The sequence below is a fragment of the Populus alba genome, chromosome 4 (genome assembly GCF_005239225.2).
Source record: "Populus alba chromosome 4, ASM523922v2, whole genome shotgun sequence".
NCBI lineage: Eukaryota > Viridiplantae > Streptophyta > Magnoliopsida > Malpighiales > Salicaceae > Populus > Populus alba.
This window is the reverse complement of record NC_133287.1, coordinates 11,630,713-11,655,974: the sequence shown is the minus strand read 5'-3', so window position 1 is coordinate 11,655,974 and position 25,262 is coordinate 11,630,713. Positions and strand designations below refer to the sequence as shown.

The 25,262-nt window shown below is 38.2% G+C and overlaps 1 protein-coding gene across 1 annotated transcript; it reads right to left on the bottom strand.

The window, feature by feature from the left end:
* Positions 1-17,631: 17,631 nt before the first annotated feature.
* Positions 17,632-19,925, bottom strand: LOC118055105 (probable auxin efflux carrier component 8). The gene is made up of 6 exons (XM_035066903.2): positions 19,246-19,925; positions 18,646-18,817; positions 18,458-18,543; positions 18,216-18,373; positions 18,071-18,147; positions 17,632-17,970 (listed from the first exon to the last, which is right to left on the bottom strand). Exons 1-6 carry the CDS (start codon positions 19,913-19,915, stop codon positions 17,904-17,906), a joined length of 1,230 nt encoding a protein of 409 aa, XP_034922794.2. The 5' UTR covers positions 19,916-19,925; the 3' UTR covers positions 17,632-17,903.
* Positions 19,926-25,262: the final 5,337 nt, after the last annotated feature.

Genomic DNA, 25,262 nt, shown 5'->3' with positions numbered 1-25,262 from the left:
TTCGCTGCACAACACACAATTCGGCAGCGAATATCAATTCGCTGCAGGAGGTTCAGTCGCGGCAGCGAAATAGAATTTTGCTGCACAATACACAAATCGGCAGCGAATATCGATTCGCTGCAGGAGGTTCGGTTTCGGCAGCGAAACAGAATTTCGCTGCGCAACACACTATTCGGCAGCGAATATCAATTCGCTGCAGGAGGTTCAGTTGCGGCAGCGAAACAGAATTTCGCTACACAATACACAAATCGGCAGTGAATATCAATTCGCTGCAGGAGGTTCGGTTTCGGCAGCGAAACAGAATTTTGCTGCAGGAGGTTCAGTTGCTGCAGCGAAACAGAATTTTGCTGCGCAATACACAAATCGGCAGCGAATATCGATTCGCTGCAGGAGGTTCAGTCGCGGCAGCGAAACATAATTTCGCTGCACAATACACAAATCGGCAGCGAATATCAATTCGCTGCAGGAGTTTGGTTTCGGCAGCGAAACAGAATTTCGTTGCAGGAGGTTCAGTTGCGGCAGCGAAACAGAGTTTCGCTACACAATACACAAATCGGCAGCGAATATCGATTCGCTGCAGGAGGTTCGGTTTCGGCAGCGAAACAGAATTTCGCTGCAGGAGGTTCAGTTTCGGCAGCGAAACAGAATTTCGCTGCGCAATACACAAATTGGCAGCGAATATCGATTCACTGCAGGAGGTTCGGTTGCGGCAGCGAAACAGAATTTCGCTGCGCAACACACAAATCGGAACCATCAATTTCAGCACATAGTTCTTCAACAGAAATTCCAGCAACAACATCACAGCAGAACACATTAAATTTCAGCAACAACATCACAGCAAAACACATTAATTTCAGCAACAATTATCACAGCAAAACCCATTAATTTCAGCAACAATCATCACAGCAGAACATATTAATTCCAGCAGCAACATCACAACAAAAACATTTAATTTCAGCAACAACATCACAACAGAACACATTGATTTCAGCAACAATCATCACAGAAAAACACATTAATTCCAGCAGCAACATCACAGCAGAAAGCATTAAATTTCAGCAGAACACACACACACATGCATGCTGGCCTACCCCATAGTTAAAGCCAGCCTTCTACCATAATTGTTAGATGTTCTGAAATTGACTTTATTTCACTTCTGTTTGCTAGTTCTGCTAGTTAATTTCAGTTTCCCTCATAGGTAGCTTAGGTCTTAGATCAATTTTTCTTAGGGTTTTTCTTCTTCATTTTTGTTTTTGATCTTAAGGGGGAGAGGAAAGGGAGTTTCATGACCCATACCTCCTGAATTTAACTAAGTTTGAGGAAGGTTTGACACTATTCTTTTATCTTCAGCTGCTGGTTCTCCTCCTTCTTCTTCCTCTCACGTTTTCCAGCTCTCTTTTTCCTCTCCTCTATGCAGCTGCCCACTCCTCTCTCAAGATCTCATCTTTCCCTCACAAGCTCACAAGGTAATCTCTACTAGTTTGATTCACGTTTCTGTTGTGAAAGGGGAAGGGAAGAATGCATGCAGCTGCTGGTTTGGGAAGAAGATGGGTCATTCTCTCTCCCCTCTTTGTATTTATACTACCCATCAAATGAAATGGGTTGTTTGGGGGTTGGTTTAGGTGTATCCTTATCCTTGTTTGGTTTATCTAAAACCAGTTTTACCCCTCCCTCCCAGCTCTGCATCACTGCTGATTGAGAAATCGGCAGCGAAAACTGCATCGCTGCCGAATTCTGCATCGGCAGCGAAAACTACGTCGCTGCCGATTTCTGCATCGGTAGCGAAATCCGTGTCGCTGCCAAATCCAGAATCGGCAGCGAAATCCGCGTCGCTGCCAAATCCAGAATCGACAGCGGAAACTGTGTCGCTGCCGATTTCTGCATCGGCAGCGAAAACTGCGCTGCTGCCAAATCCAGAATCGGCAGCGAAAACTGCGTCGCTACCGATTTCTGCATCGGCAGCGAAAACTGTATTCATCATCATCTCTCTCTCTCTCTCTCTAAATATATATATTTTCATTTGGGTGTTTACATTCTCCCCTCCTAAATATGAATTTCGTCCTCGAAATTTAAGAAGTTTCACACACTCCCATACCTGGTAGTTCAAATAAATTGGGGTACTTTTTTCCTCATCTCCGCCTCCCTCTCCCAAGTTTCCTCTTCTACTTGAGCATTTCGCCATAAGATTCTGACGATGGGGATCTTTTTGCTCCGTAACTCCTTCACTTCTTGATCTAGTATCCTTATGGGTCTCAATTCCAGTGTTAAGTCTTCCTTAATTTCTACTGGGACCTGGGGTAGAACTCGGGCGGGGTCCACGTCAGCCTTCCTTAACAAGGAGACATGGAACACATCATGGACCTTGGCTAGCTGTGGGGGAAAATCTACCTTGTAGGCTACTGGTCCCTACTCGTTGTAAGATTTTGAAGGGTCCGATGAAGCGGGGAGTTAACTTCCCTTTTAATCCAAAACCGTAACATGTTCTTCCATGGGGCTACTTTCCAGAAACACCTGGTCCCCCGTACTGAACTCGAGAGGTCTTCTCCTCACATCAGCATACTTCTTCTGTCTATCCTGTGCGGCTTTGATGCGATCCCTGATAGTTCTCACTTTTCTCCGTTGTGACTTGGACCAACTCTGCACCATATAACTTCCGGTCCCCAATTTCCTCCCAACACAAAGGAGTTTTCCTGCACCTCCTACCATACAAGGCTTCATATGGGGCCATCCCTATTGTGGCTTGGTTGACTATTGTTATACGTGAACTCCACCAATGCCATGTGTTCCTCCCAGTTTCCTCCAAATTCTAGCACACAAGCCCGTAATAGGTCTTTCCAAGACTTGGATGGACTCTTTCTGATTGGCCATCCGTTTTTGAGGGTGAAACGCAGTGCTCATGTCCAATCTTTTCCCAAGGCATGTTTGTATGCTCGGCCAAAGTCGAGAGGTGAACCTGGGATCTCGATCCGATACAATGGACACCGGAATCCCATGAAGTCGTACCACCTCATTTATGTAGATTTTGGCAAGCTTGTCCACCGAGTCGGTCATCTTTATAGGCAAGAATAATGCGGATTTCGTCAACCGATCTACAATGACCCATATCGCATCATTTCCTTTCCTCCCTTTGGGAAATCCCGACACGAAATCCATGGTGATCATTTCCCACTTCCATTCTGGAATTTGTAATGGTTGTAATGGTCCCGCAGGCCTTTGGTGTTCAACCTTGACTTGTTGACATATCCCACACTTTGACACATACTCAGCTATTTCCCTTTTCATATTAGGCCACCAATAGAGGTGTTTCAGGTCTCGATACATCTTAGTGCTGCCAGGATGTATGGAGAACTTGGACTCATGTGCTTCTTGTAGAACCATTCGTTTGACTGTTTCGTCATTAGGCACGTACAACCGTTGTCCCATCATTAGGGACCCATCATCCGCTACTCGGAATTTCATTTCTACCCCGGCCTCCACATTCTTTCTAATCTTGGACCCCACCTTGTCATGGAATTGGGCATGTAGTATCTGTTCTCGATACGTTGGTCGCACCACTAATTGGGCTACTAACCCACCTCTTGCATCGATTCCCAAATCTGCACCCAACTCTTTTAATTCTGCCAATTGCCGCCCCTTTCCCACTGCTAAGCTTCCCAAGGAGGCTTTATTTTTGCGACTGAGGGCATCTGCCACCACGTTTGCTTTCCCCGAGTGGTATTCTATGGTGCAATCATAATCCTTAATGAGTTCTATCCATCTTCTTTGCCGCATGTTCAACTCCTTTTGCGACATCAGATACTTCAGGCTCTTATGATCAGTAAAAATTTGGGTTCGAGACCCATACAAATAGTGTCTCCATATCCTCAAGGCAAATACTACAGCTGCCAACTCTAGGTCGTGCACCGGGTAGTTCACCTCATGAGTCTTTAATTGCCTTGATGCATAGGCGATCACCTTCCCATGTTGCATCAAAACACAACCCAATCCCTTTCCCGAGGCATCACTATATACCACAAAACCCTCGGTCCCTGAGGGGAGAGTTAACACTGGAGCAGTGGTGAGCCTCCTCTTCAATTCTTGGAAGCTTGCCTCACATTCTTCCGACCACAACCATTTCTTATCCTTCCTAGTTAGCTGGGTCAAAGGGGTTGCAATCAGGGAAAAACCTTCGATAAATCTCCGATAGTATCCTGCAAGTCCCAGGAAACTACGTATTTCAGTGACTGAAGTCGGTCTTTCCCATTTCAAGACTGCTTCGACTTTTTTGGGGTCGACAAAAACACCTTCAGCTGAAATGACATGTCCCAGAAACGTCACTCTTTTAAGCCAAAATTCATATTTACTCAATTTTGCATATAGTTGGTGATCCCTCAAGGTTTGTAAGGTTTGTCTCAAGTGTTCCTCGTGCTCCTCGAAAGAGTTCGAGTACACCAATATATCATCAATGAATACCACCACAAACTTATCCAGATATGGTTGAAAAAACCCGATTCATCAATCCATTGAAGAGGGCTGGGGCGTTCGTCAACCCGAACGGTAACACCAAAAATTCATAGTGTCCGTAACGAGTTCTAAATGCGGTCTTTGCTACGTCCGCTTCTTTAATCTTCATCTGATAGTACCCTGATCTCAGATCTATCTTCGAAAATGCCCTCGCTCCTTTTAATTGGTCGAACAAATCATCTATCCGAGGTAACAGATACTTGTTTTTCATTGTTATTTTGTTCAACTGTCTATAGTCAATACAAAGTCTATGAGTTCCATCTTTCTTTCTTACAAATAGGACCGGTGCTCCCCAAGGAGAATTACTAGGCCGTATGAACCCTTTGTCTAATAATTCCTGTAATTGAGTCTTTAACTCGTTCAGTTCTGCTGGAGCCATCCGATACGGTTGTTGGGCTATGGGTGGGACTCCAGGGAAAGTGTTTATAGACACCTCTACCTCTCGCTCCGGGGGTAGTCCTGGTAGTTCTTCAGGAAACACATCTAGGAAATCCTTCACCACAGGAATATCCTTCAATAGTGGACCTTCATCATCAGAGTTTAAGATGTATGCGAGGTATCCCGTACATCCCTTTCTTAAAAGTTTTTGAGCTGTTACCACCGATATTAAAGCATTCAGTTTGAGAACTCTCTCTCCATTAAAAGTCATTTTCTCGCCCTTAGGTGTTTGGAAAGTAACAGTTTTAGCATAACAATCTATTAGAGCCTTGTATTTACTCAACCAATCCATGCCTAATATTATGTCAAAATCATGCAGCTCTAAGGGAATCAAGTCTACTTCTGTTTCATACCCGGATAAACTAACCCCCACATCCACATATACAATATTTGTTTCAACCATGTTTCCCATTGGAGTTCCAATTACAAATCCCTTCTCTACTATTTCTACTTCCTTTCTCAATTTAGCAACAATTCTCTTAGCAATGAATGAGTGGGTGGCACCCGGATCAAACAACACATGCACATTAAAATCATTCAATAGTAGTGTACCTGCCACCACATCCGATGCAGCCCTGGCCTCCTCCTGTGTTAGGTGGAAGACCCTCCTCGGGGTCCGATCATTTTGTGCCCTCGGCTTCCCTCGACTGGAGTTTGCCTCTGATTGAGAAGATCTCACTGGCCTATTAACATTGACTGACTGTTGGTGGCTCTGACTGGGCTGTCTATAACTCTGCACTTGTCCGGTGTTCCGTTTGGGGCAGTCCCTCTTGTAATGACCTCTACCACCACAGAAATGACACCCTTGACTAAGATACTGGCAGTTCCTCCACCTATGACCCTCTCCTCTGCACACAAAACATCGCCTAGGGGAAACTGAGCAGTCCCCAGGGTGTTTTTGTCCACACTTTACACAAAAAGGATAGTCCACACCCTTGCGGTCACCGGCCCCAGTAGAAGAGTTTGCCCTCGAGTGCGATTGTCCAACCATCACTCTCCCACTTGACTGCTGGTGAGGCGGTAATATCAAATTCCCCCTTTTTCCGTGCTGCTCAAACAAATCAACTTTTTCCTTTCTTCGGGTGCCGGTGGTCTGCCGCTGGAAATAATCCCATCTCTCTTTTGCTTATACCCTGATACCCACCTTGGCTTTCTCCAATACACGCCTCCAGAGCTTGTGCAGCCTCAATCAACTCCCTCACCGATTTAAATCGCAAAGCTATCAATCCTTGTCTCAAATCTTGTCGTAAACCATCTCTCAACTTTTCAATCATATGTTCCTCTGTCGGCACATAATGTGGGGCGAACAAAGAGAGGTCATGGAATCTCCTTTCGTACTCCAATACTGACATATCACCCTGACTTAATGCCAAGAACTCTTGTTCCTTCACCTTGCGATGATACTTGGAATAAAACTGATTCTCAAACTCTATCTTGAAGTCACTCCAAGTTAGCGTCTCAGTCGCACGCCTCAGCTGAACCGTTTCCCACCATGTCATGGCCCTATCAGACAGTAACTGGGTTGCACAATTTACCCTCAAACCCTCGGGTATGCTTATTTGAATCATTGTCTTCTCTACCTTCCTGATCCATCTTCCAGCTATCTCTGCATCTTGCTCCCCCATATACGGTTCACAACCCATTTCCCTCATACTCTTGACTAGTCGCACCAGTGGCACCATGTTATCCATGGTCATGCTAGTCATAGGGGCTGCTGGTGGAATCTGCGTGGTGGGAGTTGTTTGTGCCGCTGAACTAGCCATGCCCTCCATCACTGCTTTAACTATTTGTACAAGGAATCCCGCATCTACATATTGTGGGGGCACACCAGTTGGAACAGCAGATGGTTGTGCTTCTGTTCCTTCTCGTTGTTCTGTTGCAACGGGGGGTGTTCCCTCTGTTTGATTAGGCCTCGAGCCTTCCCCCGCCACCGTATCATCCCCCTGCAAGGTTTCGGGTGGTATTATCGGAGCATGAGATGCCGTATCATCCAAGGGATCTTCGTCTTGCCAACCTTGGGCACCTCGGTTCACGCCCCACCTTTCTAAGGAGGGCGGCTCAGTTCGTGTCCCTTGTCGGGTGCGTACCATCCTGAAATTCATCACAACAACACATTTATTAATGATCCTCAGGATCCATACCAAGTGCTCTGATACCAACTGTAACAACCCGGCTTTACAAGCCCAAAACACAGTAATTTTTTTATATATATATATGCATTCAATCCACATGGTGCCGACAATCAATGGATCTAAATCCTCACATCATTAAAATACAATCCATACAATCAACATTTCATTTCAAAGTGAAACTTACACAAACACGTAATATTAAGGTTGCTTGATTTGAAGTTCATATTAAAAATATATACATAGACATGAGTTTGCAGTCTTAACCTACTAATAATCATCACAATTTTAAACAAAAAGGATCTAATAAAAGTTATACATTCAGTACATTGATCCCTACAAAATACATTGTGATTTAAAATACATCTACATAATTCCTTGCAAAAGTAGGTTCCCGTGTATCGGGTTTCCTAGGCATCTCGTTGGTGTGAAGTCCCTGCAGCAGTACAAACATTTAAGAGAATGCAAACACTTAATAATAATAAGAATGGTAACTAACGGTTTGGCAATTATGTAAAGCATTAATAATTATAATTTCTTCATGTATTTGCTATAACAACAAGTAGTACATATAGATACACAAGTTTTCGGATGCCATTCGCCAAAACTAGTCATTCATTTGTGTCGGTCATCCATCCGGATTCCATGACGAAAGTTGCGTCGCTGCCGATCTTAAAATCGGCAGCAGAAACTGCATTGCTGCCGATCAAGGAATCGGCAGCGAAAACTGTGTCGCTGCCGATCCAGAATCGGCAGCGGAATCTGCGTCGCTGCCGATTTTTGTATCGGCAGCGGAATCTGCGTCGCTGCTGATCCAGAATCGGCAGCACAATCTGCGTCACTGCCGATTTCTGTATCGGCAGTGAATACAGTGTCGTTGCCGATCCAGAATCGGCAGCAGAAACTGCGTCGCTGCCGATTTTTGCATCGGCAGCGGAGTCCCTCTTTTATCCCGGCCATCCATCCGTTTGGATGCCATTAGCCGAAGCTAATCAGTCCTTCATCCCGGCCATCCATTCGGACGCCATTAGCCAAAGCTAATCATTCTTTGTCCCGGCCATCCGTTTGGATGCCATTAGCCGAAGCTAATCAATCCTTCATCCCGGCCATCCATTAGGATGCCATTAGCGCAAGCTAATCATTCTTTGTCCCGGCCATCCGTTCGGATGCCATTAGCCGAAGGTAATCAATCCTTCATCCCGGCCATCCATTCGGACGTCATTAGCCAAAGCTAATCATTCTTTATCCCGGCCATCCGTTTGGATGCCATTAGCCGAAGCTAATCACTCTTTTGTCCCGGCCATCTATTCGGATGCCATTAGCCGAAGCTAATCAATCTTTAATCAACATTTAAGCGTTCAACAATCTAATATCGGTTCTAACAATATGATAGTGCTCAAGTTAAAATATTTCAAGATTCAACGTAAGAAAAAGGAAGGTGCAAGTCACCTACCTGCTCCACCTGTGGGTCGTTCCTGTCTTGATGATGGTCCAATCCCGACCGCACCACCTAAGACATCAATGGTCACAAATCAGCACAGTTGTATTTATTTTATTTTTTAATCATATTCATCATCACACTTATTTCAAGAGTTCATATTCAAGTGTTCCATATTTTACACCATCATATCATGAAATTGTTACTAGCATTTAAATCATTCCTGCCTAGGAGGCTTATCGTAGGAATCGACAGCGAGAACTGGTTCGCTGCGGGCTGCCCATTTCGGCAGCGAGAACTGGTTCGCTACAGGCTGCCAGTTCGGCAGCGACAACTGTTTCGCTGCTGGCAGCCCGTTCGGCAGCGAAAACTGCATCGTTGTTGGTGCCACAGTTTCGCTGCACAACGCACAAATCGGCAGCGAATATCAATTCGCTGCAGGAAGTTTAGTTTCGGCAGCGAAACAGAATTTCGCTGCACAACACACAATTCGGCAGCGAATATCAATTCGCTGCAGGAGGTTCAGTCGCGGCAGCGAAACAGAATTTTGCTGCACAATACACAAATCGACAACGAATATCGATTCGCTGCAGGAGGTTCGGTTTCGGCAGCGAAACAGAATTTCGCTGCGCAACACACTATTCGGCAGCGAATATCAATTCGCTGCAGGAGGTTCAGTTGCGGCAGCGAATATCAATTCGCTGCAGGAGGTTCGGTTGCGGCAGCGAAACAGAATTTCGCTGCGCAACACACAATTCGGCAGCGAATATCAATTCGCTGCAGGAGGTTCAGTCGCGGCAGCGAAACAGAATTTCGCTGCACAATACACAAATCGGCAGCGAATATCAATTCGCTGCAGGAGGTTCGGTTTTGGCAGCGAAACAGAATTTTGCTGCAGGAGGTTCAGTTGCGGCAACGAAACAAAATTTTGCTGCGCAATACACAAATCGGCAGCGAATATCGATTCGCTGCAAGAGGTTCAGTCGCGGCAGCGAAACAGAATTTCGCTGCACAATACACAAATCGGCAGCGAATTGATATTCGCTGCAGGAGGTTCGGTTTCGGCAGCGAAACAGAATTTCGCTGCAGGAGGTTCAGTTGCGGCAGCGAAACAGAATTTCGCTGCGCAATACACAAATCGGCAGCGAATATCGATTCGCTGCAGGAGGTTCGGTTGCGGCAGCGAAAAATACACAAATCGGCAGCGAATATCGATTCGCTGCAGGAGGTTCGGTTGCGGCAGCGAAACAGAATTTCGCTGCGCAACACACAATTCGACAGCGAATATCAATTCGCTGTAGGAGGTTCAGTCGCGGTAGCGAAACAAAATTTCGCTGCACAATACACAAATCGGCAGCGAATATCAATTCGCTGCAGGAGGTTCGGTTTCGGCAGCGAAACAGAATTTCGCTGCAGGAGGTTCAGTTGCGGCAGCGAAACAGAATTTCGCTGCGCAATACACAAATCGGCAGCGAATATCGATTCCAGCAACAACATCACAGCAGAACACATTAAATTTCAGCAACAATATGACAGCAAAACACATTAATTTCAGCAACAATTATCACAACAAAAGCCATTAATTTCAGCAACAATCATCACAGCAGAACATATTAATTCCAGCAGCAACATCACAGCAGAAAACATTTAATTTCAGCAACAACATCACAGCAGAACACATTGATTTCAGCAACAATCATCACAGAAAAACACATTAATTCCAGCAGCAACATCACAGCAGAAAGCATTAAATTTCAGCAGAACACACACACACATGCATGCTGGCCTACCCCATAGTTAAAGCCAGCCTTCTACCATAATTGTTAGATGTTCTGAAATTGACTTTATTTCACTTCTGTTTGCTAGTTCTGCTAGTTAATTTCAGTTTCCCTCATAGCTAGCTTAGGTCTTAGATCAATTTTTCTTAGGGTTTTTCTTCTTCATTTTCGTTTTTGATCTTAAGGGGGAGAGGAAAGGGAGTTTCATGACCCATACCTCCTGAATTTAACTAAGTTTGAGGAAGGTTTGACACTATTCTTTTATCTTCAGCTGCTGGTTCTCCTCCTTCTTCTTCCTCTCACGTTTTCCAGCTCTCTTTTTCCTCTCCTCTATGCAGCTGCCCACTCCTCTCTCAAGATCTCATCTTTCCCTCACAAGGTAATCTCTACTAGTTTGATTCACGTTTCTGTTGTGAAAGGGGAAGGGAAGAATGCATGCAGCTGCTGGTTTGGGAAGAAGATGGGTCATTCTCTCTCCCCTCTTTGTATTTATACTACCCATCAAATGAAATGGGTTGTTTGGGGGTTGGTTTAGGTGTATCCTTATCCTTGTTTGGTTTATCTAAAACCAGTTTTACCCCTCCCTCCCAGCTCTGCATCACTGCTGATTGAGAAATCGGCAGCGAAAACTGCATCGCTGCCGAATTCTGCATCGGCAGCGAAAACTGCGTCGCTGCCGATTTCTGCATCGGCAGCGAAATCCGCGTCGCTGCCCAATCCAGAATCGGCAGCGGAAACTGCGTCGCTGCCGATTTCTGCATCGCTGCCGATTTCTGCATCGGCAGCGAAAACTGCATCGCTGCCGATTTCTGTATCGCCAGCGAAACTGCGCTGCTGCCAAATCCAGAATCGGCAGCGAAAACTGCGTCGCTACCGATTTCTGCATCGACAGCGAAAACTGTATTCATCATCATCTCTCTCTCTCTCTCTCTAAATATATATATTTTCATTTGGGTGTTTACAAGCAGTATGACCTTCAGCAAGTGCAGCGAAGATAGGTGACCGATCAAGAACATTAATATCATTTAATGATTCATGTATTCCAAAAAAGGCATGCCATATCCAAAGATCTTGTGAAGCCACCGCCTCTAGAATTATAGTTGGTTCACGACAATGACCAGTAGACATCCCATGTCATGCAATTGGGTATTTCTCCCATTTCCATTGCATACAATCAATGCTCCCTAACATCCCTGGAAATCCACGCTGCTGTCCAATTGATAATAATCGACAAACATCGGCCTCATTTGGTGCCCTTAGATACCAATCACCAAAAACTTCTACGATTGCTTTGACGAAAGCTCTAAGACTTTCTATCGTAGTGCTTTCTCCAATTTAAAGATATTCATCAGTAAGATCTGCAGGAATACCATATGCAAGTATTCTATGAGCTGCAATTACCTTTTGAAGATAAGATAAACCAAGAGCACCGAGAGCATCTGTCCTTTGTTTGAAATATGGATTATGAGCTTCCACTGCATTTGCGATCCGAAGAAAAAGACGACGACTCATCCTAAATCTTCTTCAAAATTGAGTTTCAGTGAATTTAGGATTTTCAGCAAAATAATCATTATATGACCTTAACTCACATTCCTTTCTATTACGATTGACAATATTGTGGCCAAGAATAGAGCCACGATACCTTGTTCTCTGCCCTTGATTATTTGATTCTTCTTCAGTAACCACATCAGCGACACCTTGAAAAGCGAACACAGGAGTGTCATCATCAAAATCAAAAGCATCATAAAAATTAAAATTAGAATGATTCATGATGAATTTTAATGAAATATATTTTTGATTGGAGAGAAAACAATGGAATGATGAGAAAAAATGTTAAGGTATATGAGAATATTTATAGATGGATTATTTTTTCAAATTTTGAAATCTTAGAATGTTGGCGGTCATTTTTTCAAAATTTGAAATTTTAAAATTTAAAATGGTGGCAGTCATTTTTTTCAAAGCATGAATTTTTTTAAAAAAAAATTGAAAATAAAAATTTAAAATATTGATGGTTTTTTCAAAGTTTGAATTTGAATTTACTTTTAAAAAATTAAATTTTTAACAATAACATATAAAACTGAAAATTAAAAATATTCATATAAATAAATTTTAAGTTTAATTTTAAATTATATCTTTTAACTTTCATATTATTTCATTAAATTTTTATATTATTTTTATAAATTACTCATATTAATTATATAATTAATAACATCATAATTATATTATATATAAAATATCTAAATTAGTTACATAATTATATAAAAATGAATTTAACATGAAATATATTAAAATATAAATAGTTTTTTCTAAATAGCTTTTTACCATTGGAATGTACATAATCAAAAAAGCTATATTTATACTATTCAAAAAAGCTATTTTATCAATTTAGCTTCTCAATTTAGCCTTTTTGTATTGGAGATGCCGCTCCCCCCCCCCTCTCTTTCTTTGTGTTACCTGCACCAAACCTGCCTTCTTTCTTCTTCACACCATTCTTCTTGCATGAATTGTAATTCTAGGAATTTCACTCCTCCATTTTGTTTGTCAATACAGAAGGTGGAGAATAGAGATTTTGGAGGGTTTTAACACATAAAAAGGGGCCTTTTTTTAGTAATAATAATTGATAGTCTATTTTCTTTGGGAATTTTTTTTTTCAAGAGTAGATCGGTACTCCATGAGACACCAAATTAATTTCTTTTTTAATGTAAAAAAAATGTTTAGACGAGGATAACAATTTTTTTTAATAAAATAAAAATTCAAGAGTCAAGTTATTAATTTTATTGAATTTATTAACCTAAGTTAATTAATAATATGATAAAAACAACAACATTAGATAGATAAATAAAAATTAGCCTGAATTAAGCTGGGTTAACCTGTAAAACTTGTGATCTGGCACATGAAATAAGAATAACCTCATAAAATGATGGAAATGAAAAATTCAATTGTAAAAAAAAAACCCTAAGCCAATCTGAATTAATCCTTTAAACCAATGACCCAAATCTTGAGGTCGGAATCTTCCTATAGCAGGCAAACTCAAAAAAATATGAAATTAAATTCTTGGTAAATGAAATCCTGATTAATAAAATGTTGCTCGAAGGATGAAATTAAAAAAGAAAGTTTCAATAAAAAATGATTAAAAAACAAGACAAATATAAATTTAAAGAATAAGGATCAAATCTGATATAAAACTAAAATGAAATAAAATATTGAAGGATGTAAAGGAACAAATAACTCAATTAAGAGGATGGTTAAAACAAAAAAAAAATCAAAATCAAAAGAATGGATATCAAATCTGACATATAAAAAATCAAATGGGGATGAAATTGAAAGAAAGAAAAATTCAATTTCATAAATTATTTAGAATTAAACAAATAGAAATAAAAAGAAAATAAACCAAGTTTGAAAGAAAAACAAATTGAAGGGCTACTTTAAAAATATCTAGAGTCAAGCTTGGAAATCAGGGGGAGAGAGGAAAGAAAGAAAGAAGAAAGAAACGATCACAGGTGTTGTAACCCATTTTTGGGTCCCCACAAAAATAAAAATAAAATAAATAGTCAAAAGAGGTCAGAAAATAACAGGAGGCAGAAGCACTCAGAAAATGGTCAGAAAATTGGTCAAGGAGGTTAAAAATACAAAGATGGATTTATTTTTTTGGATGATGAGAGCCCTGGTGGATAAGAAAATTTTATTTTTAAGGAGAAAAGTCCAAATTTAGAGGTTTATGGACTTAATTGGATTTTTAATTGAATTTATTGAGGATTTGAGTGCAAGAAAAATTGATTTTTAAGTCAATTTGGGCTTTAATTAGAAGAAATTTAAGTGCTGGGGCCAAAATATATTTTTTAGGAATTTATTAGGTGAAATCAAGGGCTTAATTGCATAAATATTGAAGTTTAAGGGCCAATTAGGGACTTAATTGTGAAAATTCGAAACCAGGGACCAATTTGGAAAAGGTGCAAAGATAGAGGGGGCTGTTTGGAATTGATTCAGGGGCCTAATTGAAGAAATTGGAAGTTTATTGATCAATTGAGGGCTAAATTGCATAAATCAGAGGCCAAGGACCAAAGTGGAAAACGCGGCCAACTATGGGGACGGGGACCGAAATGGGCAGGGACGCAATTGAAAGGAACAAAAATAATTGGGGGACTAATGTGAGCGTTGGCGCGTTTCTGGCGCCACATTTGAATGAAACGACGCGTTTCCTCCAAAACGACGCCGTCTCATGCATTTTTTTTTTAAAAAAAAAACCAAACGGTGCCGTTTTGAACGACACTGTTTCTCTTCTTCTTCCCCTGCAGGCGTAGCAGAGAAGAGGAAAACCGGGGTTTTTGTCCCCGCCTCTCTCCTCACGTGCCATGACCCGACGCTCCACGCCTTAGGACCCCCGAAACCGAAGCCAATGGCAGACCACCCGCCGCGCCACCGAAACCGAGAGAAACACTTTGGCAGCGGCGCTTGCCGACCGACCGACCAGCACGCCTCACTCTCCATGCGGCCATGCCCCGATATCCCTATAAAGAGAGAAGAAACCGGAGAAGGAACGGAGGGTGGAAATAGGAGGAAAAAGAAAGAAAAGACCAAGACAAAAGGAGAGAGAGAGAGAGACCGAAGGAGAGAGAAACCACCAAACTTAAGAAACAGCCGCCGAAAACCCAAAAGTTGAGAAGCTTGGGATAGTTGAAACCGAGAGGGAACTCAAGAAGCTGAAACAGAAGGAACGAACCGGGTGAATGACGACGAACCGTTGGATAACAGCCGTAGCGCCGCCTGGAGCCGCCGTCCGTGAGCCACGACACCGCAGCACCGTCAGCAAGCCATCGTCTCCGCCGCACCAGGTACGTCTCCTCCCCCTGCACATTTTCTTGTTAATCCGGGCGCAAGTTTTGGCCTCCTGCATGCAGAATCGTTTCTACATGCAGGAGGTGGGGGGGGAAATAATTCCCCCCCGTTCATTCTTTTTTTTTTTGTTGGGCCAGACAGGGTCTGGCCCAATGATATGGGTCTGGGATTGCTGTCGTGCTTGGGATTGGTATATGTAAACTGGATTTGTGGGGCAGTCACACACTCTATCTTTATAAAGTACTTTACGCTCTAGAAGCTCAACGAAATCTAGTGTTTGTTCTTGTTTTACTATAATTAGGCTTTTATATTGTATTTGTTGGTTGCTGTGTGAAAGTATATCTGAATAATATTTTTTTATAATTCTAGTTTTATATTAAATGGTTTTATGGTGTTGGACACTGTTAATGTATTTATTAAGGATGATGCTTCTATTTATATTGTTTGAAGTTCTAGCATTACTAGTAATAGTGATCTTGTAAATTGGCATGCTATATTAGAACACATTGGGCAAAATCGATTACATAGATTGACAAAAGCTAGTCTTATTGGATCACTTATTGAAGTATAATTGCCTGTTTGTGAGTATTGCCTTGCTAGAAAAGCAACTAGATTATCATTTGGCAAAGCTAAAAAAGCTAGCAGTCCATTACAGCTTATCAATTCAAACATTTGTGGCCCAATGAATGTTAGGACAAGATATGGTGCGAATTATTTCATCACATTTATAGATGATTTCACATGTTTTGGTCATGTTTATTTGATATCAGATAAGTCTGAAGCATTGTATTAGTTTATTTGATACACCAAGTTGGTGGAGAATAAACTAAGCACAAAGATCAAAGCTTTAAGAACCAATTGAGGATATAAATATCTATCTGAACAATTTTTTCAACAAGATATGGTGTGAATTATGGTTTGTTTATGGAAGGATTAAATAAGAGATTAGGGTTTATAAAGATTTGAAGTTTATGTTGTTAAGATTGATTTATGATTATTACGAGTTTAAGGTTAAATGATTGATTTTGGGTATGTTGTTAGAAATAAGAATTTGTGAATTAATTTGTTATGGGTTAAGGAATACGTTTCAACTTTTTTAAAAAATCTAAACAAAATGGTCTTGAAGTTGAAGATGATAAAATTTTATTTTGCTATGTGATTTATGAAAATTATAGTTTAGTCCTTAAACTTTGAAAAATTATAATTTGACCTCTAAATATATTATTATGGTCTTGAAGCTTTATTATTACCCTATTTTAATTAAGTTTGGATTTTGACAATGTAATGAGCATTATGGATTATTGTTTTTGTTTTAATTATTGATAAAAAGTTTTGAACTATCATTTGGTTTTATTAATTTTGCATAATATAATATTTCTGAAAATTATAAAATGATGCTTATTTTTGAATAACTTGTTCTTTTGATATGTTTATTCTAAAGCTTAACATAGGTGGGGTGTCCTTTCGATACCGCTTCTATGTTGCCAGTCATAGACCTGAGATTTGGGTTGTGACAATTTAAAATACTTGTAATTGTAAAGATATACTGAGCATAAAATTTTTTAGGGATTAAATTATATTCAGTTATGTGTAACTAAAAATGTTTGGGATTATAGAAGTTCACTTTAAAGAGTAACTGATTTTGAGGTTGATATGTCTTATATGACAAATATTAAGTTTCTATATTGAAGCTTTTTTTATTGTGTGCTTTAGGTTGCACAATCCGTTCGCCTATATGAAATTTTTATGCAAATTTGAATTATAACATATTAGATAAATTTAGTTTTTCATGAGTGAGTGTAAGATATTAGTTTTTGGGTTAGATTTGGTTTGCCCGTAAAGGACGAGCTTGATTCAAGAATGTAGAGGAATTGTGAAGCAATTATAACTGCTTCACACAGCTATTAAAAGAAATAACTGTTTCATTTAGATTTATTAATAGGGTCATAACCCATGTTAAAAAAAGATGATGCAAATAATATAATTGTTCTATCTTTCTTTTTCTAGATCTGACTTTATGAATTAACTTGATAAAATTTTTTAAGGTATTTGTGCTGTGAAATATTTTTTTAATTTTAGTAATACTGAAGCAATTGATCTTGGTACGGGAAAAAAATTATCCTATCAGCAGTAAATTTTCTTTATACTTCAGTTTGGATAAAATTCAACCATGTAGTTTAGCTCTGATTAAAATTTGAGAAGAAGATTGCGGACTTTCAATTTACCGGCCTTCTAAAATAGCTCGTAGCTTCATTTCCACGCCTGTTATAAAAGTGACATGGACGAGTGCATGACATGCAGCATAAGAATATACAACACTTTGAAGAATTATGATGTATAGCATTTTATTTTGTTAAAACTTTGTTTTAATCTGCAAAATTTGTTGGATTTTTTTCATTTCTCTCAGGAAACAAGACTTATAATTGATACAAAACTCGGATGATAGTAGAAAGCGTGTGCTTGAACAATGAAAAGGTTGCTGATATCCAACCATTTTCTCATATACAATTTCATAATTGTACAGGTTTGTTTTCCTCGCTGTTAATCACAATTGAATGCAGTTAATATATAATTTACAGATTGATTATTAGAATAGCCTTGATAACTTTTTCTAGTTTGTAAATTAACATGTTCTTGATATACATGTCCAAGAAAATTGAACAAACTGGACGGGACAGACATCTATGATTCATCTTCAACACTTGGTCCTTTCCTGAACTGGGACATGGGTTGAACAGTCACTGCTTCTGCAGCTTTCTTGTGTAAATTCCCATTGGATTCTTACAATGCTAACAAGGAGTAGTAGGCCAATGCTATCGGCATGGAGATGAGCATGCCAAATATTACCCTGCAACCAAAACAAACATATAATACTTTCAGGAAAAGAAGGAGGAGGAGATGAGGGAAGGATGCTGGATGATGTAGGAATGCAGCGATGCATTAGTTACCCTGTGCTCAATGTATCCGGATGAACGTTGTACTCTTTTGCGAAGACGAATGGAACGATCCCTTGAGGAAGAGCTGCCTGGATTACAAAACACATTGTTTAACATTCTATCATAATAATTGATAAAATGAAACAAATCTATGCACCTGCACAATTGCCACTTTGAGCACTGTTCCCTTTAGTCCAACAGCAATGGAAGCGACTGCCATTAGAGCAGGCCCCACGATGAACTTCATTGCCATGGCTACCATCGCCATTCGGATTCCACATGCTATTATGCTTGGCCGCGATGCCATAAACAGTCCTGTTGAGCATTTGGATGGAATGAGTAGAAATCCCCTCTTATGCGTTCTAGTAACAAGAAGTTATTGATAATTTATAGTCATACCTAAGCTGAACATTGCCATACCAAGCCCTCCTGTTGACAAAATCCTCACGGATTTATCAACAATGTCCGGCAAGTTCACTCGCCACCTAAAACAGAGAAAAGCCTTGTAACGTCAGAAGTAATAAGAGCAAGCTGTCTCAAGTTTAGTCTCATTGTAATATTATCAAGAACTGATTTTGCAGGTGTACCGAGAGTGTATGCTTGCCCAGATAAGAGCCACCAGGGTAGCGTAAAAGTTTGGATTGCTCATTAGCTTCCTCACCACCGTCAAAAGAATGACCATGGCTTTGGCTTTCCTTGTTCTTCTTTGCACTCCCTCATCTTCTTTGTGTTGTGCTTCTTGAAGAGCCTCTAGATCCCCTTAACATAGAAATGAAAACCAGATGTGCTGGAGGACATTAAAATATATCTAGAAACAAAAAAACAGAGTCACATCATGCATGTATGAATTTGAATCAGACAGCTTGTTAATTACTGCTATACTTAATAGTCAACAAACATGCAATGCCTTAGCCAACCATATATCAGTTTTTCCTGGAGAATGTCCATGAATGGATCTTGCAAAGAGCATACACAAAAGAAATGGACAGAGAGCAGAAATGTTTTCAGGGTTATCTTCTACTCCAATATATTAATTAAGGCTGGCTGAACAGGGTTGGAATTGAATTACGTACTATTCATTATATTAGAGTTCAAGTAAGAGTCTAGTAGCCGGTGATCTATGCATCTGGTACTGTTCATACTGTGGGTTTATTATTATTTATCATCGATGAAGGGAGCACAGATACCTGTGGATTCTGAAGATGGTGCCACAGTGGCTTCCTTGGTGGCATTGAGCTCAAACAGAAACAACAACAAATTGTACCAGATTAGGCTTTGCAGGCCAACTATCTGTGAAAGAAGTGGCTCTGCCTCAGCCCCATACATAGCCCTCAGAAGTGGAATCCCCAGAATCAAAGTGTTGGGCAATGTTGAGAGGGAGAGACCAGTGATGATCCAATTCAACCGTCCGCGAGAGCTGATTTTGGCGAGTGCTGTGAGCACTAGAAGGGCAAGTAGTTTTTGAAGAAAGTCGGCAAATATAAGTTTGAGGTTCATTTTGTATGGATTGATACCAGAGATAACTTGGAATGATAATAACGGGATTGAGAATTTGGCGACAAACTTGTTGATGCCTGCACACTGATCTGGTGTAAAGAGCTTCCACCATTTCACAGAGATGTACGCCAATATCATGGCAAAATATAACGGAACTGTGGCTGTCACCACATGATACACATCAGCTGCAGAAATCATGGCAACCAGGGGTTCAAGGATTGTGAATAAGTGCTGCCTTAGTTTCTTTTTTCCTTTTTTTTCTTTTCCAGTGAGAATCCTTTGTAACAAATCTCTTTTTATATGCTCTTGCCAGATTATGAACAGTAGGGCTAGCATCAACTGTTTTGATAGAAGCCTCATTAAAAAGTCTTTCCTAATTACCAGAATGACCTTCGCTTCTGCCTCCTTTATGTCGGGAAGCCAACATGATTTATGCTTTTTTTTCCCCTTGAATTTCTGATTATTCTAGCCTTTTGCATGTTGCCAGTTTTGCTTATACCTTTACAATTATAATAGATGTATACTTGGATTTGCCTGTTGTCTTGGTTTAGTATCATCAGACGTGGAAATAATTAACTAAAAAACCAAATCCCATGAGGAAGTTCTTGTGTATCGAGTAATAAATTATTATTCATTATAATTATAATACTTGTGATTACAAATTTGTTACTGGAAATAAAAAGTCATGTACTAATCTTTGGGGATATGATTGTTTTTAAAGCAAGACAAAATTATTTTTTTTAAATTGCTCGAGGTTAGATTGATAATTTCATTTTATTTTATATAGTAAAATTATTAATTTAATTTTAAACTAAAAAAAATTTAAGACTTACTACTTAGGGATTTTTTTGTATTTTCAAGTTTTTTTAAATTTAACTCTCATTCAATGACTTTTTTTTTTTGGTTATTCGGGCAGCGTTCGCACAAGTGACCATTTCTTTTCCTCTCATTTTTTTCTCTCCCCAGCCTAGATTTTCATGCTTGCCTTTTGAAAATTTACGAACAACCCTTTAATTTATTTTATTGGTTCTTTAAATTTGATCTCTTTTCTTTTTGTTATGATTTTTTTTTATCTTGAATAATTTATTAAATTTGGTCTTTATTTTTTTTATTGTTATTTTTTTTTTGGAATCATTTTTTTTTCTTATCAAATTTAATTCATATTCTTTTGATTGCAAATTGTTTTTTTGCTTTGATAATTTCTTAAATTTATATTTTAAATTGGCTCATAATAAACTTCTTAATTATAAATGTATAAATAATCATTTTTTATAGGAATTAAATTTATATTTGACAAGTTCTTCACGTCCTTTCTTTTCATTTCACCCCATATCATTTTTTAATCTACAAATATATGTAACAAATCATAATTATTATTTTTTTTCAATTTTCTCCTTTATAATTTTTTAATCTTTCAAATTTTGGTTTTTATTCTTTTAATTGTTTTTGTTTGGGGTCATTTTTAATTTTTTTAATTTCATCATCCTCGGTCTTTTTCTGTCAAATTTTATCCCAATTTTTTTTGTTGCTATTTTTTTTCTCTTTTGCAAGTTTTTTATAAATATTTTTACACGAGAGTTAAGTTTCTTGATTGAACTCAGATATAAGATTTTACAAGTTATAAACTTTAAAGATTAGATCACGTTTAAAAGGTTTGCCTGATTTTGCTTCGTTCTTTCTTTTTTTGAGCTTATTTTTCTTATTTGTAATCCTTTTTTTTTAGATTTTGTTTTTTCAATTTTTGAGCTTGATTCTATTAGATTAACCCTCTATATTTGTTTTTTAATTTCATCTTTTATCATTTTTTTTAATCTATTATTACAAATTTCCTCTTTTTTTTTTTTGGTCAGAAAACGCGGTATTCTAAACAAGTTTCATAATAAGTGGCAGTCATCATGTATTATGGGAATCTTTCTTGTAAATGAAGGGACATGGTATTTTTTGTCATAAAGGTCGATAGATTCCTTCTTCCCTCTTGTTACGACTTTAAGCTAGGAAGGGATGTAGCTAGGCTGACACTTGTATATATAAATCTAAATCTTGTTCAACAGGCTTTAATTTTCAAAAACTTAATCTAAAAGAACAGAATTATTTGTTTTTGTTTACCCCATTTTGACCATGCACACCTCCATTCTTTGATTGTGGCCACATAATCTAAATGTAAAGTAGAAGGTATGTGCCTAGCTAAATTTAGTCTTAGGGGGAGGAGGAATAAAGAAGCAAATTGCAAGGGAAGTTATAGAAGTACTGTGTTTATGACAGTGGCAAGGAAGAATTTGGCTAAGTATGGTCAAAAGTGTGAGAATAAGTGTTGTGGGGAATTCACTTTAAAAAATGTGAAATTTTGCCCAAAAAGACCTGTTGTCTCTTTCTTCAACTTGTCTTTGTTACCAGAAAATGCAATTCTTGAGGCCCATTTTTTCGCCATCCATGCCTGTCTTGCACATAATAGGTGAATATATGTGCTGGAGAATTCCACACGTTATACCTTGGCTTTAATTATTGACAAGATGGATTCTTACATTCGTAGCTTTTGCTTAATACCAAAAATTTGAAGTCCTAAAGTCTTTGTTTAGATTTTTTTTATCTGACTTTTAATTCTTTTTATATTACTATATCCAGTGCACATTTATGTTGAAATTTTTCTGCATATTTATATATTTAGCTGAACCTTTCTGAAATCAAGTAGGGTTTTTTTATAAGTAATTTCTTAAATTTTATAGCCTAAACACCAGGACCCAAATTAATATAGCTTCACATCCATATTAATCATGCTTAAAATTCATTTGTCCAAGAATATAGAAAATAGTAGAATAAGAGCAAGATGTTACTTATGTAAGCTTTGGCTAGAACACCTCCTTAATACCCTATGTAAAGTCTACGTACGTTAAGATTATGCTGTTTGCCTTTTTTCGTTCTTGTCTCCTTGCTAGTTGACGACTCTAATTCTAGTTCATCTACAATCAACCTGAAAAATTAATAAATATCATTGAAAACACCAATAAAAAATTTTTCTTAGATATGTCATGATAACTTTTATTGATAGAATTTTTCATCACTGAATTGATAAACACCAATAAAAAAATTTCTCTCGGTATTTACTAAGGAAATGACAAAAAATATTATAGTGGGATTAAGAAAAACAAATCATATAAAGACATGATATTTTTACTCATAGAATGACCGACGGAGTTATTCATGGAATAATTGCATCGGTATTTAATTTATGATCTGCCCCCAATCCCATCTCTCCTTCCTTATGCATTTTTTCCGCAACAAACAGCCACCCCTTCCCCTCTTAATCTCAACACAATTCAACCTTTAACAACAAATCCAGCCACCACAACACATAATTTGTCAACATTCATGTTTTATTGAGGATTCTCCACTTTAAGTAAGTAAATCTATCCTTTTTTATTATTATTATTTGAAATCAATTTTAAAATGTTGATTTTTTTGCATATTTTTTGTAGTTTATATATTTTGTTTGGGTGTTGTTTTATAGTTTTTTTCTCATACAAATTTGTTGTATGGATTTATGATTTTTGCATGTTAGGGTTTGTTTTAGATTTTGTAAAATTGTATTTGTTTATAAATTGATGCAACTTATGTTGAATTTTTGACTTAGGTGTTTTGTGATGAAATAAATAATGGCTTATTTAACAGCCCCATATTATATTTTCTCAATTTTGTTGCCAAGTTGAAATTTTCGGTAAATATGTAGATAGTCGATAATGAATTAAGAGTATAATTCAGATAGATTGAATAAGTTTGAGCTAAACCAATATTTTTACAAATTATTTAGTTAAATGTAGTTAATTAATACGTGTTGTTATCATTATTTAATATAAGTTTGATATAAGTAATGGATGCTCATTCATGAATGTATAGAGATTCACCCTAAGGGTTGCGGAGGATGAATTATTAAAATGAAGTTCATAGTTTTATTAATTATGCACTATCTAATTCAAGAAATATTAGTGGAGGGGGTATTAGATGTCCATGTAGGTTTGATATAAGTAATGAATGATCATTCATGGATGTATAGAGATACACCCCAAAGGTTGTGGAGGATGGATTATTGTAATGAGGTTCATAATTTTATAATTATGCACTATCTAATTCAATAAATATTAGTGGAGGGGGTATTAAATGTCCATGTAGAAGGTGTAAAAATAAAAAGTTTTTTGATCCAGATGTTGTAACGATACATCTTCTACAAAAAAAGTTCATAGAGAAATACATGTATTGGTATACATATGGAGAACTATATGTTCCTTACGATACCATGGTAGAAATGATAGTTAGGTCAATTTCTAGTTCTAGCAATGAGTATTGAGTTATAGATAATCATAGTAATCTTTATAAGAATATGGTTATGGATGCGATGAGAATGAATCAAGGTCATATCGATCAATATCCAATCGTAAACAAAGAACCTAATGCAAACGCGACCAGATTTTTTTATCTTTTAAAAGATTCTAACAAACTACTATATGATGGTTTCACAAATCATAGTAAACAATTGGTCATTACATATGTTTTCTACATCAAGTCAGATCATGGGTTGAGTGAGACCGGTTATGATAAAATTATCTAATAGACCAGAAACATTTTACCTAAAAGGAATAGGCTGAAAGAGAAGTTCTATGCTGCTAAGTATATGATGAAACCTCTCGGTTTAAGATACTAGAAAATTAACATGTGTCTAAACATCTACATGTTATATTACCTTGAAAATACAGAGTTGACCGAGTGCAGAACATATGTACATTTTCATTATAAACCCATGACTGGCAGGGTAAGGACTCTTGTCACACATAGAAAACTTATATACTTCCCAATCACATCTATAATATAAAGGTTATTCATGTCACCAAAGACTATTGAGCACATAAATGACACCAATCACATGATGTGGTTGATGGAGTGATGGTATACCCTTTTGATGGTGGAGCCTAGAAACACTTTAATATTGTTCATCCTTAAAAGATAGGGAACATGCATCTTGTGTTATGTATAGACAAATTAAATATATTCGGATCATTTGCTGCTCCTTATTCTTATTGGCTGGTGATACTCATGGTTTACAACTTGCCATCAAGAATGTGTATGAAACCGGAGTTCATGTTTTTATCTATGGTTTACCTGATCCTAATAGTCCAGGTCAAAATATAGATGTTTGTTTTCTATCATTGATTGATGAGTTGAAGCAATTGTGGTCATCCGAAGCTTTGACTTGTAATGTATTGAGGAAATAAAATGTTATGATGAATAGGGCTTTGATGTGGATTATCAATTATTTTCTAGCTTATAGAATGGTTTATGGTTGGAGCATGCATGAAAAACTAGCATGTCCATATTGTATGATATATAATAAGGCATTCATGCTAACAAACATCAGTAAAGCGTCTTTCTATGATTGCCACTAGCGGTTTTTATCAACAAATCATAAGTTCAGAAAGGACTTTTTTGTTGGCAGAGTTAAAAAAGGATGTCACACCATTGCTTCTTTTAAGTGAAGAATTGTATAACGTGTTATCAGAGTATGGTGACATTGTGTTTTCGTTTGACCTATAATTGGGTAAACTGAAGTATTTTCTAGGAGCTTTCTTATTGGAAGATTAATCTCCTCTGACATAATCTTGATGTCATGCATATAGAAAATGATGTATTTGGAAACATTTTCAATACAATTATGGACGTG

Excerpts from the sequence above, each read along its gene's own strand:
- LOC118055105 (XM_035066903.2), bottom strand. The coding sequence starts at position 19,915 with ATGAGGCTTCTATCAAAACAGTTGATGCTAGCCCTACTGTTCATAATC. Across the intron at positions 18,148-18,215 it reads TCAAAGTGGCAATTGTGCAG|GCAGCTCTTCCTCAAGGGAT; the intron begins GTGCATAGATTT and ends TTTGTAATCCAG. Across the intron at positions 17,971-18,070 it reads CCGGATACATTGAGCACAGG|GGTAATATTTGGCATGCTCA; the intron begins GTAACTAATGCA and ends TTTTGGTTGCAG.